The sequence below is a fragment of the Microchirus variegatus genome (assembly GCF_963457635.1).
Source record: "Microchirus variegatus genome assembly, chromosome: 17".
In the NCBI taxonomy this organism is placed as follows: Eukaryota; Metazoa; Chordata; class Actinopteri; order Pleuronectiformes; family Soleidae; genus Microchirus; species Microchirus variegatus.
Window position 1 is genome coordinate 10868309 of NC_139818.1, and position 13366 is coordinate 10881674.

Below are 13366 nucleotides of genomic sequence, written 5' to 3' on the forward strand. Positions count from 1 at the left end.
CATTTGTATACATTCCCACGCAGACAAAAGCCAGATGTTAGAGGGTGTTGGTGGATTTTTATCAGTGGAAAAGAGCATTAGAGTCTGTCTGGGTCATCGTGAATGTAACCCCGTCAAGATTTCTGTATTGTTTTGGTTGTTTTTTTCTATATTCAGCCCACTCTTGTATACATTATATTTCTCTCACGTCTAATTCCAGAGAAATGTTTGTGAAAACACCTCTTAGACTGACACTAGAACCTGACATTAGCTTACGAGTCTGCTCTTTTACAGCATTTTAATTACAATGACTGGTCACAGTGTGGCCAACACTGCTGCTTAAAAAAGGGCAGTCATTTAGCACACAGGATATGGAGGAGCTGGCAGAGCGGGATAGAGTTCTCAACATCGCACAGTATGTTGGCACTGCACCGCCCAGCGAACCACGGCCACGTTTCCCCACCTCATTTGCAAAGCAATCCCTCTTCCCTCCCGCTCTGTGCATCTTTTGTCAATTGCATGTCCTGGCTCCACTTGTTTTGTCCACTAAGACGGCAAAGGAAGTGAAAAGTCAGCAACTACGTCTAAACAAGAAGACTGCTCTGCACCCCGAAGATCATCATCAACACCCCCCGACTCCAAAAAGAATACACACCCACATCCACTCAACCCACACTCACCCCCAACCCCACCCCCCGCCTGACTAATGTGCCCTGACACTCGTACATCACCCGTAAATTGGCCAAATGAATTAACCACGGCCCCTGCTTAGCTTTACGGGTTTTAAATGGATTTTCTCCTCTCCATGTCTGCCCAATAATTGCATTTATCCATCTTGTTGAAGCCAGGTTTACACACTCACAAAGATCATGCCAATCCCCGGATACATTTTCCGCTCTGGTGGCAAGAGTGTGCAAGATTTGTCATTGAATCATAACAGGTAATTCAAACAACAATTAGCTTGACCACCCCGCCGTATGTCAATGTCTGGCTGCTTGTTGGACAGGACCTTCGTGAGAGCAATGAGGTTCTATCGCTTCATCTGTCTGTGTATCTCCTGCCCTTCCCTCAGTGTGATAAATTGAGCCGTGTAATGCTTTTTTATCTATCATCCAAGCCTCCAGGTTAAAGCAGCAAACACCCACAGTAGGGAAGAAAGTAGTGGCTACGACTCTGCATTGTTCACACACACTTTCAGACAGAGAGCATAGGCAGGGTGAAGGCAGAGCTGTGAACACCGGCATCAGTGGGGGTCATCTACACACTTGTGAATGTTTGAACAGAAGTGCATTAGACACTGGGGGGGGCCCGAAGGACAATTCAGCTAAGTAAACATGCAGCAACTTCCTTCCCTCCGCTTCTCCAGGCCTGGATTGAGACAAGCCACTGTTTGAACAGCACACACAGCATTCCTGTGCCAGGGCCCCAGCCAGCTGCTGCATCCTCACTACAGGCCTGCTTGCCTGCCTGAGCAGAGACAGATACGGGCCTTACAAGACCAAGGGTCATCCATGACACACAAAGGGCTTTTATAGACATGCAAAACTGAACTCATCTTCAAGAAATGCTCCTTAGTTTGACTCTGGCTTCTTAAAAATCTGACAATTCTCAGAGAGATTAGCAGAAATGAGCCCATTGCTGAAGGATTCACCAGGAAATCTTAACTACTTGTAGCCACCTGTGATCATAAAGCTTATAATTTATCTTTATTGATATTCAAAATATGCAAAGTGTGGATGCCAATAAAGATAACGGAGGCAATAAAGTGGAGATAAAGAGCGTCCTGATTCCAAAGGGCACACTGACGTGCATCACATGACACAAAGGCCAGCCCTGATGCCAGTCTGTTTAACTTTCATTATGACTTAACAGGTTTGAGACACACAGAGAACATCTGACATTAACCTTTGGCCAAGATAGCAGGGAATGAAAATGACCATTTTAGAATATAGTAATACATGTTTTATACATTATTATACACACACACATGCACACATAAAACCAAGACATTTAAATGCTATTGGCAGTAAAGTCTGGTTTATCCACCAAAGACAAACTCCGGTGTTTTGTGGTATTAATATTGGACTTCAATGGTTTGCTCCATTCACAAGCTTCCAAACCAAATAAGAAATTCTATCTCTGACTCTAAGAGTTTTGAAAAGAGTCTGCCACAGGGGAACCTGCTGGAACAGCACCGTTCTGGGTCAGGAACCATCATCAGACATACAACAATCGTCTTGTGAGCACACTGGCGTCAAAATATGTAAATTGTGAGTACAGCAACTAATCGACATTTAATGTTTAACACAGAGATCCACTAAAATCCCTCTCATTCAGGAGTCCTTTTATTATAGGAAGATTATAGCAATCAAGGCTTCTTCCTGGTGGTGAGAACTGCCAGTGACAGTGAACTGCCGGTCATTATGTCAATCAAACAGTCATTTCAGGGCAACCAGATTGCATTGTTTTCCACCTCACCAGTTCCACACTCCCTCTTGTCTATCTGTTTGCCTGACAATTCATTTGGCTTCTCTTGCCTGCCTGTCTGTCCATCAGCCCCTACCCTCTGGCTTAATGGTAAAGGCCACTCATCTCACTCCAGGACAGTTGTCCAAACAAGACACTCCATTCACTCTGACCCCTCAAGGGAGGAAGGCAATTGACAGTTCACTCAATGCTGTGAGTCAATTTGTTCACTTTTGGAATTGACCCCAAACACCGCCGCTGACACACCGGCTTCTCACTGGAGTGGAATGAATACATAGTTGTCGGGACGATAAAGGGCGAAAAAAAACAGTATCCATATGTGTGTCTTGTCTTATCAGTACTATGCATTTAATTGAAAAGGTACATTTAGGGGAAATAAAGGGAGAAAACAAACACACGAAAATATAATTAAACTAAAAAGGTATTAGGTCAATGAAGTACGAATGAACAATTTCTAATTAAAAATAAACTTAAAATGCAATCTACTTAAATACCAATCATATTGTTTTATGCAGAATTTTGGAGAATAATAAAAAACACTTCACGCCAAACATCCCATACACATCCAAACACCTGCACAATGGTTGGCAGTTGAGTGCCCATGTGCAAGGCGGAGGTCATGTGTGGATGTGACAAGCTGTTCACATGAAATGTTATCTAGTGCTATACACAAGTTGACAGCTGTGTCTTTACAAAAGGCGCATTATTGTTGTGTGTAAATAGGTTTCTAACAGCTGGTTAAAGAGCGAACGCAAGGAATTTACTCTTAATCTGTTTTTCACTGGAATTGGTTCATCAGCGAGAAGGGAAAAAAAATAAAACAGCACTCTGTTCCATGCTGCAAGTCGGGGGTTACATTTTATTAGCCTCGTGTATTTCTGAGTAATCTCACCGACATTTCTTTTTTTTTTTTCCAAAATCCTATCATAATCCGCAGATTAGCAGATGAATTCATTTCTGCTCAAACCCCCCCTCCCCTCACCTTTCGCAGGAAGCTATCAACGGAGTACCTTTAACGACAAACAAGCAGATGATCACCTCATTAGTGGACTCACTCCTGCTTCCTAAAACGCACACGCAATCTCACACACAAACACACACTCCTTGGAGATTATCCAGCTACAATTAAAAGTGTAATTAGTAGATTAAAAAAACAGCGACTGGTGTTTTACCACCTTAAACTCCTCCATTATGTGTTTAGCACCCATACAGTGTCTCCTTCCCATCACAGCCATTTTGAACTGATTATCTGTATTAAATATAAGCCTGGAGATATAAAGCATCTGCATAATAAACTGTACGTAGTTAAACAAATTTTGATTTGGCATATAGATTTTTATATAATGTATGCCTAATATCCTATTAACTCTATTTAAATGCTGCAAATTTGAGCTAAAACTCTCAGATTAGCTGATGAGGTTTGTATTTTATAACGCCACGGGGTATTTACATACCACAGAGAGGAGAGGGGATAAAAAAAGTATGTTAAAAACATATTAGAACAGATGAGATTATTCTTCTTCTGCGGTGCGTTCCAGAGCGTTCTACCACATCCATAAAAGGCCGGTGTACCACAGGTGTTCCCTGCACACTGCCACGACTGGTCATTATCTAGCTCGACATGATCATTAAGAGCTGTGATGGTACACACACACACACACACACATATATACACATCCACAAGCTGGGAAAAAAAATGGAGACTGGAGTGCTCCCTGTCTAGTGCTGTAAGGTGGGGGGGGGGGGGGTTGAGAGGAGAATCTCCTTCCTCAACGAAATGCATGTCAGCGCCGGCGAACTTTGACCCCTCCCAAACACACTCCACAATCTAAACAGAGGGCCGACACCATGAGAATTCCTCTGGCGTCACAGTTGGCCCTCTAACCCCGGAGCTTTTTCAGGCTATTTTATTTCATAACAATGAGGGTGGAAGCACTGAGAACGACATGGAGGAGGAGAAACCACATACATGAACATATGCATGGTCATCAAATGAAGAAACTTCCCTGATTCTACTCAGGCCCCTGCTGTTTTTTCTTCTTTTTTTTTCCAAATAGAAAGATAAATGTGAAGCCTTGGGGCACTATTGTTTGGACATCTAACCAGGAACTGTCTCTGCTCTCATTGCCCTGGCATTAACAGCAATTATGCGCTCTATTCAGAAGGCTTTTGTGTGTCCGACCCCGGCTCCCTTGCCGTCGCCCCCTCCACTCACTCACTCACTCACACACACTCCGAGTCCGAACACACACATTTCCCGCTTTTCTCTGCCCCCTCCCGCCTCGTCTTTTCCCTCCCACTCGGCTACTGGTGAACTCATTTGGCAAGTGGAGCACTCTGCTCCCATTATGAATGAACTTACAGAAATATGCACATTCAGACGAGGGAGAGAGAGAAGAGGAAGAAGGGGGAAAAAAAAGGAAACACATACCAGAAGTATTTCTGGAATGATACCTTTGTTGAGCTCAACTCTTTCTACAGGGAAAAATGCTCTACTTTACATAATTAGATGCACATTTACAGCATAAAATCATTCTTCAAAACTTTTAACTGCTTTAATATAAAAAAAAAATTACGACTGAGTTCTAAAAATATAAAGATTCTAGGTAGTCGTGTCTTGTTTGTTCACTCCTAAGGAAATCACAAATCTCCATCAAACACTTATTATCCCCATACTCAGTAAATCTTTATTTGAAACAACTCACTGTAAGTTCACGCTGTTGACTGCAAACGGAACAATGTCAGCACCTGTATTTGTGCTCGTGGTCCCTCTGCGAGAGAATGATTCCACGCAGACCTACTGCGCATGCTCCGTGCAGCGCAACACTTTCCAGTACAACTAGTGGCTCACTCTCGGTTTGGTCAAAAGAAACGGCGAAGAAGACAGTAACCATGGAAACTTGCTTGAGGTTAGATGAGGAAGTCCGTTGGTAACCGCACATGCACAAGTCAGCATTCAACGAATACAAGGAAATACAAATGAGGGTGAACTTCTGGTGAGAAATCACAGCGAGTGCAATGGGATATGAGATGGAGTACGCTTGAACGCTAGACTGACGTGGACCCCCGTTTAGGACGGTCAGAGCCGCGGGTTTGACCACGCATTGGGGAAATGCGAAGCGGCTCTCTGCAAGTGCAGAATGCGTTAAGTATGACCTGGCCTGAAACATTGGACGATACGCACACTCCGTTAAGAATTCAAAAAACAAAACTAAGTTTCCGATGCATTTAAACTACAACATTTTAATGTTATGAGAAAAAATGTTCAACAACCAAAATAAAATCTGCTTCCATGCATTCACTGCTCCTAAAATTAAAAGTGACCTTGCCAACAATTCTAGGGGGTTTGGAAATGTGCTGCCTACACAGGGAAAACAAAAACAAACAAAAAAGGAAATAAAAATAAAGCAACAAGCTCTGTAGAGTGAGACAAATTTAACTGGTGGCTACATGCACACACACACACAGAATAATTTAATTTCCATGTTTCAGGGAGCCCCAAGCCCTGTGGGCCGGGAGCAGAGCTCGCCTATATTTAACAGATGACAAAAGTTGCATTCCAGATGTACAGTACTATCTTTGTGTTGAGCTCTATAGAAATGCATGGGAGAAAGAGGGAGCGAGGGGGGATGTGACTGGGAGAGGAGGGGGTTACACTAAGGGCTGAAGCTTGGGGGGGCACCAGTGCACAGCTGCTAAACTAATGCCTTTTTTTTTTCTCCCCTTTGCTCAGACACAGAAAAGCAGAGTGTGGTGGCTCACTGACAGAAAGAGGGAAGGAGGTAAAAAGTGGATGTATCCATCCTGAGAATTGTTGACTTTATAAAAATATCCAGGTCGTGCCGTGGCTTAATGAGTAACAGGTGTAATCTGTCACACTGCAGTCAAAATGAGGCACCAGATTAGCGATTATTGCATTAAAAAACATTGGACGCAATGATTTAATTAACAAAATGTTCAGCTCCAAAGCAGACTTGAGTGCAGCTGAGCGTTAGCTACACCCAAACCCAGCTCTCAGTGCCACTAGGGAACCACTGCTCCCTTCACACTGGTTAAAAATCTGATTAGAAACACACCCACAAATGCACTGTTTTTTTTTCTTTTCTCCCTCTCTCTTTCTGTGGCGTTTCAAGCAGAGTGACAGATCAACGGGTGCATAAGCTCTCACACGGCTCAGCCTGCCAACATCATCAGCATTAGACAATTAAGCCAAAAAAAAAAGCTGTGACGGGGGGAGGGGGGGGAGACAAATATATGTGTATTTATATCCTTAGTAAATGTTTACTGCACAAATATTTTCCATTTATTCGCCAGGCACAAACAAAACCTTACTGTATTCCTGCTCCCTTCTCCTTCTGAGTCCCCTCCGCTTACACCCCACCTCCCCCCCTTACATCTGCGATTCATTGACTTTACAATTTACCACATGTCGAGATGGGAGAGGTCGAGCCTCCAACTGAATCACGGCACAAATATGCAAGTGATTTATTGTTTTAAAAACCCCGGGCCGATTTAGTGCAACTCCACTTTTCCTGAGCATTACTCCTATTGGCAGACCATGAACAATTACAGTTCGTACTAATTAAGCTCCGAGAATGTGCTGTGCACCGCTAATGTCTAGCAGGCCTCAATTTTGGTTTAATGGTGCCAAACTTTGCTTCCTAGCTAACCCCCCACCTCCACCTCCACCGCCACCCCATCCAACTTAACTCCTCAAATCCAAAGCAGATTGTACGTTTTTTTTATGACTGTTTATTGAGTCAAAGAAAAAGAAATATAAGGATCTTTTCTTTCACCTCCCCTCGCATGGGATGAGAGAAAAAGCAGAGAGAGTGGGGGACAGAGGGACAGAGGGACAGAGAGAGAGAGGGAGCACAAAAAGGAGTAGTGGGAGGTAGAGAGAGAAAGTGCAGGAGCTGCTTCTTGCCATACTTTTGTAAACAAAAGTGATTTGCAAGACAAAAGAAGCACAACCTTCCAACTAAATTCAGAGTCCATTTTGCGGCTGGAGGCACAAAACGCAGCCGCGCCGTGCCACCAAACCCCCCGCGGACACCAATTAGGCCAGATTAACATGTAAAGCCAATTTGATAAGGTGTGGGCCCTATCCCACATAAATCCGTATTAAACTATCTTTCCTCTTGTCACAGCCAAAAAAAATCCGTTTACAGCAGCCCCGAACACACATAATCCATATGATATACCATTGTTATGCTTATGCTGCTGCCACGTTCAGGAAAGATACTGTCTGTCTGTGTCAATTACAACAGATAAGGCCACAGCAATGTGTGCACGTGAGCACAAAGGAGCCAGTGTTGCATTCACTGCTGCATGTTCATTACAATAATCAGAGTAGAAAATCCCCTATTATTTCCTCCTAAAATAAAAATGATAAAGGAAGGAGTCAGTCGGTATGAAAGTGGATTTTCTTTTTTTTTTCCCCCTTTTAAAAAAGGTGAAGCTGCGGCAACATGAGCACAACAACGCGACTGAAACAAAAGAGGGAAAAGGGGAGAAAAGCTATTGTTTCAAGCACACAAAGCCTTTTCCACCCTCTTTTAGTAGAATCGCCACAGGTACTGAGAGCATCTTTTTTCACTCCACACGCAGCAGTGGATGCTTGGAGTTGTGTTTTCCCCCCCACCACCACCACCACCACCACCACCCCTGCATCCCCAACATACACACACTTTCTTGTTCTTTTTAAACTACTCGTAATTATACGTCGAAACTCAAAACCTTCGCCAAAAGTCTCCGGGCCTGAAGAATTATGGGGCCAGGGGTGGCGTCAAATATCTTAACATTCATAAGTCCGAGAGGCAGTAAATAAAGCCAGTGGATTTACGGCCCTACAGCCCCGATGCAGGAGAGCTGGCCGCCCAGATCCCGTTCTCCCTCCCTCAGCCTCTGTGTCTCCAGACCTGTTGAGGTGTGATGTTAGCCCACAGCACCGGAGTTAACCCGTCGCCTTTTTTCACAAGCCCCGTGTAAGCATCGGCAGGAAACAAAAGGTAGACAGAGGGAGGAAGGGAGGTAGAGAGAGCAAAGGGAACAAGGGGGAAAGTGAGAGGAGACAGAAAAGCTGGGGTGAACTGGCCAGGCCACTTCTCCAATTCAACCTACACACACACTGATCCAGCAGGCCTTTGTGTGAGGTTTAGGGAGGAGGGAGACAGCAGGGAGAGGAGACGGGGGCAAGAAGGCTTTTAAAGCCCGGGCACAGCGTCATGTCAAATTGCTAAATGATACTAAATTGTGAGCCTCCTTGGACTTAGGTGGTAGGAAAAACAAATTCTCGATGGTTATGGCTCCCTGAGGTTCAACAAATTATGGTAACCACCACATGCAGGAATTTTTTTTTCTTCCCTCTTAAGTCATGCATGCAACAGAAATCACATTAAACAAGGTAAAAAAAAAAGAAATGGAAGCAATAGAGCAGAATCAGTGTCAAATGGTTAAATTAAATTAAATAGAGATCTCACAATCTTCTAAAATTTACTTAATTTAAAAATTAAATTGAAAGCATAAATAATAATTTCTTTTAAAAATGCACAAATTTAAAAAAGGGCCTATGTGATGAAATCCACATCTGAAAAATAAAAATCACAGCATCGTGTAAAGCAAAAGGAGCAGGTGAAGAGAAATGAAGGGGAAAAGCAGCGAGAATCAAAGGCTTTTGTGACAAGACAGAGGAAGTCTCACTGCAATAATACTCACAGTCATATTCAGTGACGTGTTAGGGAGCGAGACAGCTAATCAATGTCCAGGTGAATTATTTATGCCAGCTTTAAGTCTAATACATTTATATTACAGCGTCCACTCAACTTCAAAGCTGTGATTGCTGGACACACAGGACGCTGCAGACAGAGGGGGCCGAGACTGTTCTGTAACAGAGACCACCGCAAACCGTCGCTGTTCAGGTAGATGTGTGAATTACACTGTAATGAATCTCGGTGAATAAAACTCGACGTCAGTTTGAGTCGCTTTAGATGTTTTAACCACTGAGAGAAAAAGGTAGCAGTGAGAGAAAAAAAGAAGCAGGGAATTTACAAATAATAAAAAAAAATTCACATGTGAAATATGCATGAAAATTGTATTTCTGGGGGGGATTCAGAGAGCAAACGTCACCACTGTCTTGTTGCAGCATCCTTCAGCCACACCACACAATTAAATGCTTTTCTCTAACTGCTGCATATGAGCACAATGAAAAAAAAAAGAAAAGCGCAGCACGGAGCAGTGTACAGTACAGGGTGTATAGTGCAGCGATGCTCCCAAAGAAAACTACAAACCGAAAACAAGGAGCCGCTTCAGCTCAAAACCACGCTTGTTCCTGTGAATGTGTGTTTGTGTCAACGATGATGAGAATAATGGCCGACTAATTCCCACATACCAGCCCGTAGAGTTAACAAGGCAATGAATGGCAAAATGTTCTCACATGTGCCGGCAATGATAGAAAATAAATATCCTCTTACTCTCTTACTATTTGTGCAAGCAGCAAAACATAACAACAACAAATAATGATAATAATAATGAATGATAATTTAACATGAAGCCCGTAGGTGATCATGTTGAACTCAGAAGTAGAAATTGTGTCAAACACAATAAGAAGCATTATGTGTCAGGTGTGCATTTATTTTCAAGGTGTGCACTAAAAAAAAAAAAAAAGAAAGAAAGAAAGAAACGCAGATAACAAATATCAGTTTCGTGAGGCAGAGCTGAGGTGGTGGTGTTGGTGGTGTTGAGGGTCATATTTCCTAATGCCTGGTCTTTGCCTTAACCTTGTAAAATGAGATGACAGGTCCTGAAGCGCAGACTTGTAATTGCAGCCGTTTAAAATAAGGGGCGGGGGGGCATGGGGGGGGGTCAGAGAGAGAGAGAGAGAGAGAGACACCCGTGGTTGGGAAAAAAAAAGAAATTATGCTGCTTAAGGATCGCCATTGCCCAATGGGACCAGAGAGGTGCTGAGCAAATGAGCAAGTGTGCATAATTATAGCACGACTGATTTTGTCTAAATAAATAACAGGAATTTATTTTTAAACATGGGTTTACGTGGCACAAAGCTTTTTTTTTTGTTTGTTTTTTTTTATAATGCTGCAGCATGTGCAGAGACCGTCCATTCACTTTTAGAATGTATATCCAAATATAGATCAGGGAAATATTTGTTTTCTCTTTTTTGGAATGCACATGCAGATCACAAATCTGAATGTTGTTTTTATTTGATTTTATTATAAATCTTTTTTGTTAATTTGTGAGGATTTACTTTACGCTTTACACTGCACGACGCCCTGTAACAGGGAGCCAGTGAGCAGGTCTCATAATATGCAGCTTGTGTTAGGAAAAAAGGGCATTTTTGATGAGGCTGTGGCAAACAGCAGCCAGCTGCATTATTCAGAGGGCCAGAAAATATATATATTTATGTGCACTTGTAGGCAGGAATACAACACTACAAAAATTCACAATAATAATAACAATAATAACAATAATGAAATGAAAAATAATAATGTTTAATTTAATTGGAAAAAGTTGAACACGTCAATTTCAATGTCACATGCAAACATGACCTGCCATTGAACCACTACGTCCTGGTTTTTTTTTTTTTTTTCACTCCACTGAGTCTTAGCACAGTTAGCATGTTAGCTACTGCTGCTGCCGCAAACATGCAGGATGCCATTGTACTGTACACTTCACGGGGAGTTGGAAAACTTGGCTCTGGCGTGTTTTATCTGCTGTTTAAGTGACAACACGGAGAGAGAGAGAGCGTGTGTGTTCGTGTCTGTTTGACAGTGTTTATAATGCGTGTATAAGCGTGAGTGTGTGTGAGTGTATACGAGTAGTAAATACGTGAACTTACTGTGCGTGCTGTTGGAGAAAGTGATCCATTGGGAAGGTAGGGGCTTGTGAGATCGGGGATCATTATAAATGGATAGCCCGGGTACGGTGGGCTCTTGAACAGCCCTCCATCTTGCCTTTTCGCAGCTAACATGGCGGGGGGGGAGAAGAGAGGAGAAACTTTTTTTCATAAAGTGGCCTTGAAAAGTTCTCTTTTATCATGAATAAATGCATTTTAGGAACAAATATGAAGAGGGGGAAGCCCCCTCCGTCAGACACAGACAATGTCATGCTGTAGAATTGATCGTATTTGTGTGGAAAAAAACGAAACGTGAGTGGAAGAATAAAGGCAGACTCACCCTCCTCTAAACTTTCTCTTGTTTTGTCTCTGAAAGTTTCAGATCTAGGCGGAGGCCGTCTTTCCGCCTTCAAATGCAATGAAACACAGGGATTGCGTTCAAGTTAACTTTCTTTTTGTGCAAGTGTGACAAACGTAGGCCTTTAACTTACAACACAAGCAAAGGGGAAGCGGTTAAAGAAATATTTTTGGGGGGATTTTAAAACGTGCAACTTACCTCCGAGTCCGACGAGCTGTTCTGATTCGTTTCCGACTCGTTTACGAGAGAAGATTTGACATCTGCTAAATCCCTTTCTGCCGACGAGTTCTCCGAAATCTTCTCTTCCTGCTCCCCTTCGTCTTTGAAGGCTATCATTTCATCGTTTGCGCCCAGATCGTCCCCTCCACCGCCGTTGAGCTGCGGCATTTTTCCCGTGCAAAAATGTTTGTTTGTTTGTATGTGTGTGTGTGTGGCGTGTGTGTGTGTGTGTGAAAGAGAGAGAGAGAGGAGGGAGAGAAGAGGAAAAGGAAAAAAAAAAAAAAGAAAACAAAAGTTTTCACAACACCCTTGATGTCGGGTGATCGAGGAAAAGTCCGAGTGTGGAGTTTGCGGGGTCTGCGCTGGCGTTTCCCAAAGCTGAGGCGGTGGAAAGAAAAGTAAAAAAGAAGGGAATCTTGGCAGAAAAAGGGGGGAAGCCGGAGAAGGAGCCGAGCCGCTCGGATTGAGTGAGTTGAAGTTGGTCGGAGTGGTTTTCAGTTCAAAGGCGGCGCTGATTGACAGATAGAGAGGGATGGAAATAGAGAGAGTCTGGATTCAGGATTATTGACAGGGAGAAACACACAAGAAACTAATGAGATTCAAACAGGGAGGGACTTGAAGTGACGTTTTCATAAATAGGAGGAAAAAAACAGAGGGAGAGAGAGAAGGGGGAGAGAGATAGAGAGAGGAGGAGGAGGAGGAGGAGGAGGAGGAGGGCTGGAGGAAGCCGGCGGACGACTGCAGTGAGAAAGCATGAGAGAGAGAGGAGGAAAAGGCAGTTTTGGGGGGAAGCAGGATAGTGAAGGTAAAAGAGGAGGAAGAAGAGAGGAGTTTGGATTAAACACACACATATGGGCGGTCTCTCTCTCTCTGTGTGTGTGAAGGAGAAAAAGGAGGAGGGGGGAGGAAGGAAAGAAAGGATAGAAGAAATAAAAAAGAGGGTGCTTCCTTCCTCAGGCAACCAGTCTGACAAGTTAATGTTATTATATTATATCACATATTTATACACCTTATATATTGTTTTTTTATCCACTTGTTTTTATTTATATTATTAAATATTCTATTCATTTCTATATTTTAAATGGAGCTGACCAACACAAGCCTTTCACACAGTGTGATAGTTGTGAAAATAAAAATCCTTAACCTTGTTTTTTTTTTGCTCACTAAACACCAGAGGCCTGTCAACGTCACACTGTTCCTCCATTTTATTTAAATCTGCTCTGTCAGTTTATTTTTATAGATGTTTCCTCAGATAGTTATTATTATTATTATTATTATCTTTATTATTATTATTAGTGTTGTTGTTGTTATTGCATCCTGCTCTCTTGACAGGTGTGGTGTCCATTGGGACTAACCTGTATTCCTCATTGTCAACACACACACACACACACTTCCTCAGCAACACAAATACGCAGCCCTAAAATTCAACATTTTTCATTTTATTTTATTAAAATAAAAACATACGATAATGTGAA

The 13366-nt window shown here is 42.7% G+C and overlaps 1 protein-coding gene across 4 annotated transcripts in view; it reads right to left on the reverse strand.

Moving 5' to 3' along the window:
• tcf7l2 (transcription factor 7 like 2) overlaps positions 1-12383 on the reverse strand; it is a 90384-nt gene extending 78001 nt beyond the window's left edge. For all 4 annotated transcript variants that reach the window (XM_083903989.1, XM_083903988.1, XM_083903987.1 and 1 more), the window contains exons 1-3: positions 11871-12383; positions 11655-11721; positions 11318-11442 (exon numbers count right to left, since the gene is read on the reverse strand). In XM_083903989.1, coding sequence (XP_083760115.1) covers positions 11318-11442; positions 11655-11721; positions 11871-12059 — 381 coding nt within the window. In that variant the 5' untranslated portion in view covers positions 12060-12383. The remainder of the gene's footprint in view (positions 1-11317; positions 11443-11654; positions 11722-11870) is intronic.
• Between the last annotated feature and the right edge of the window lie 983 nt (positions 12384-13366).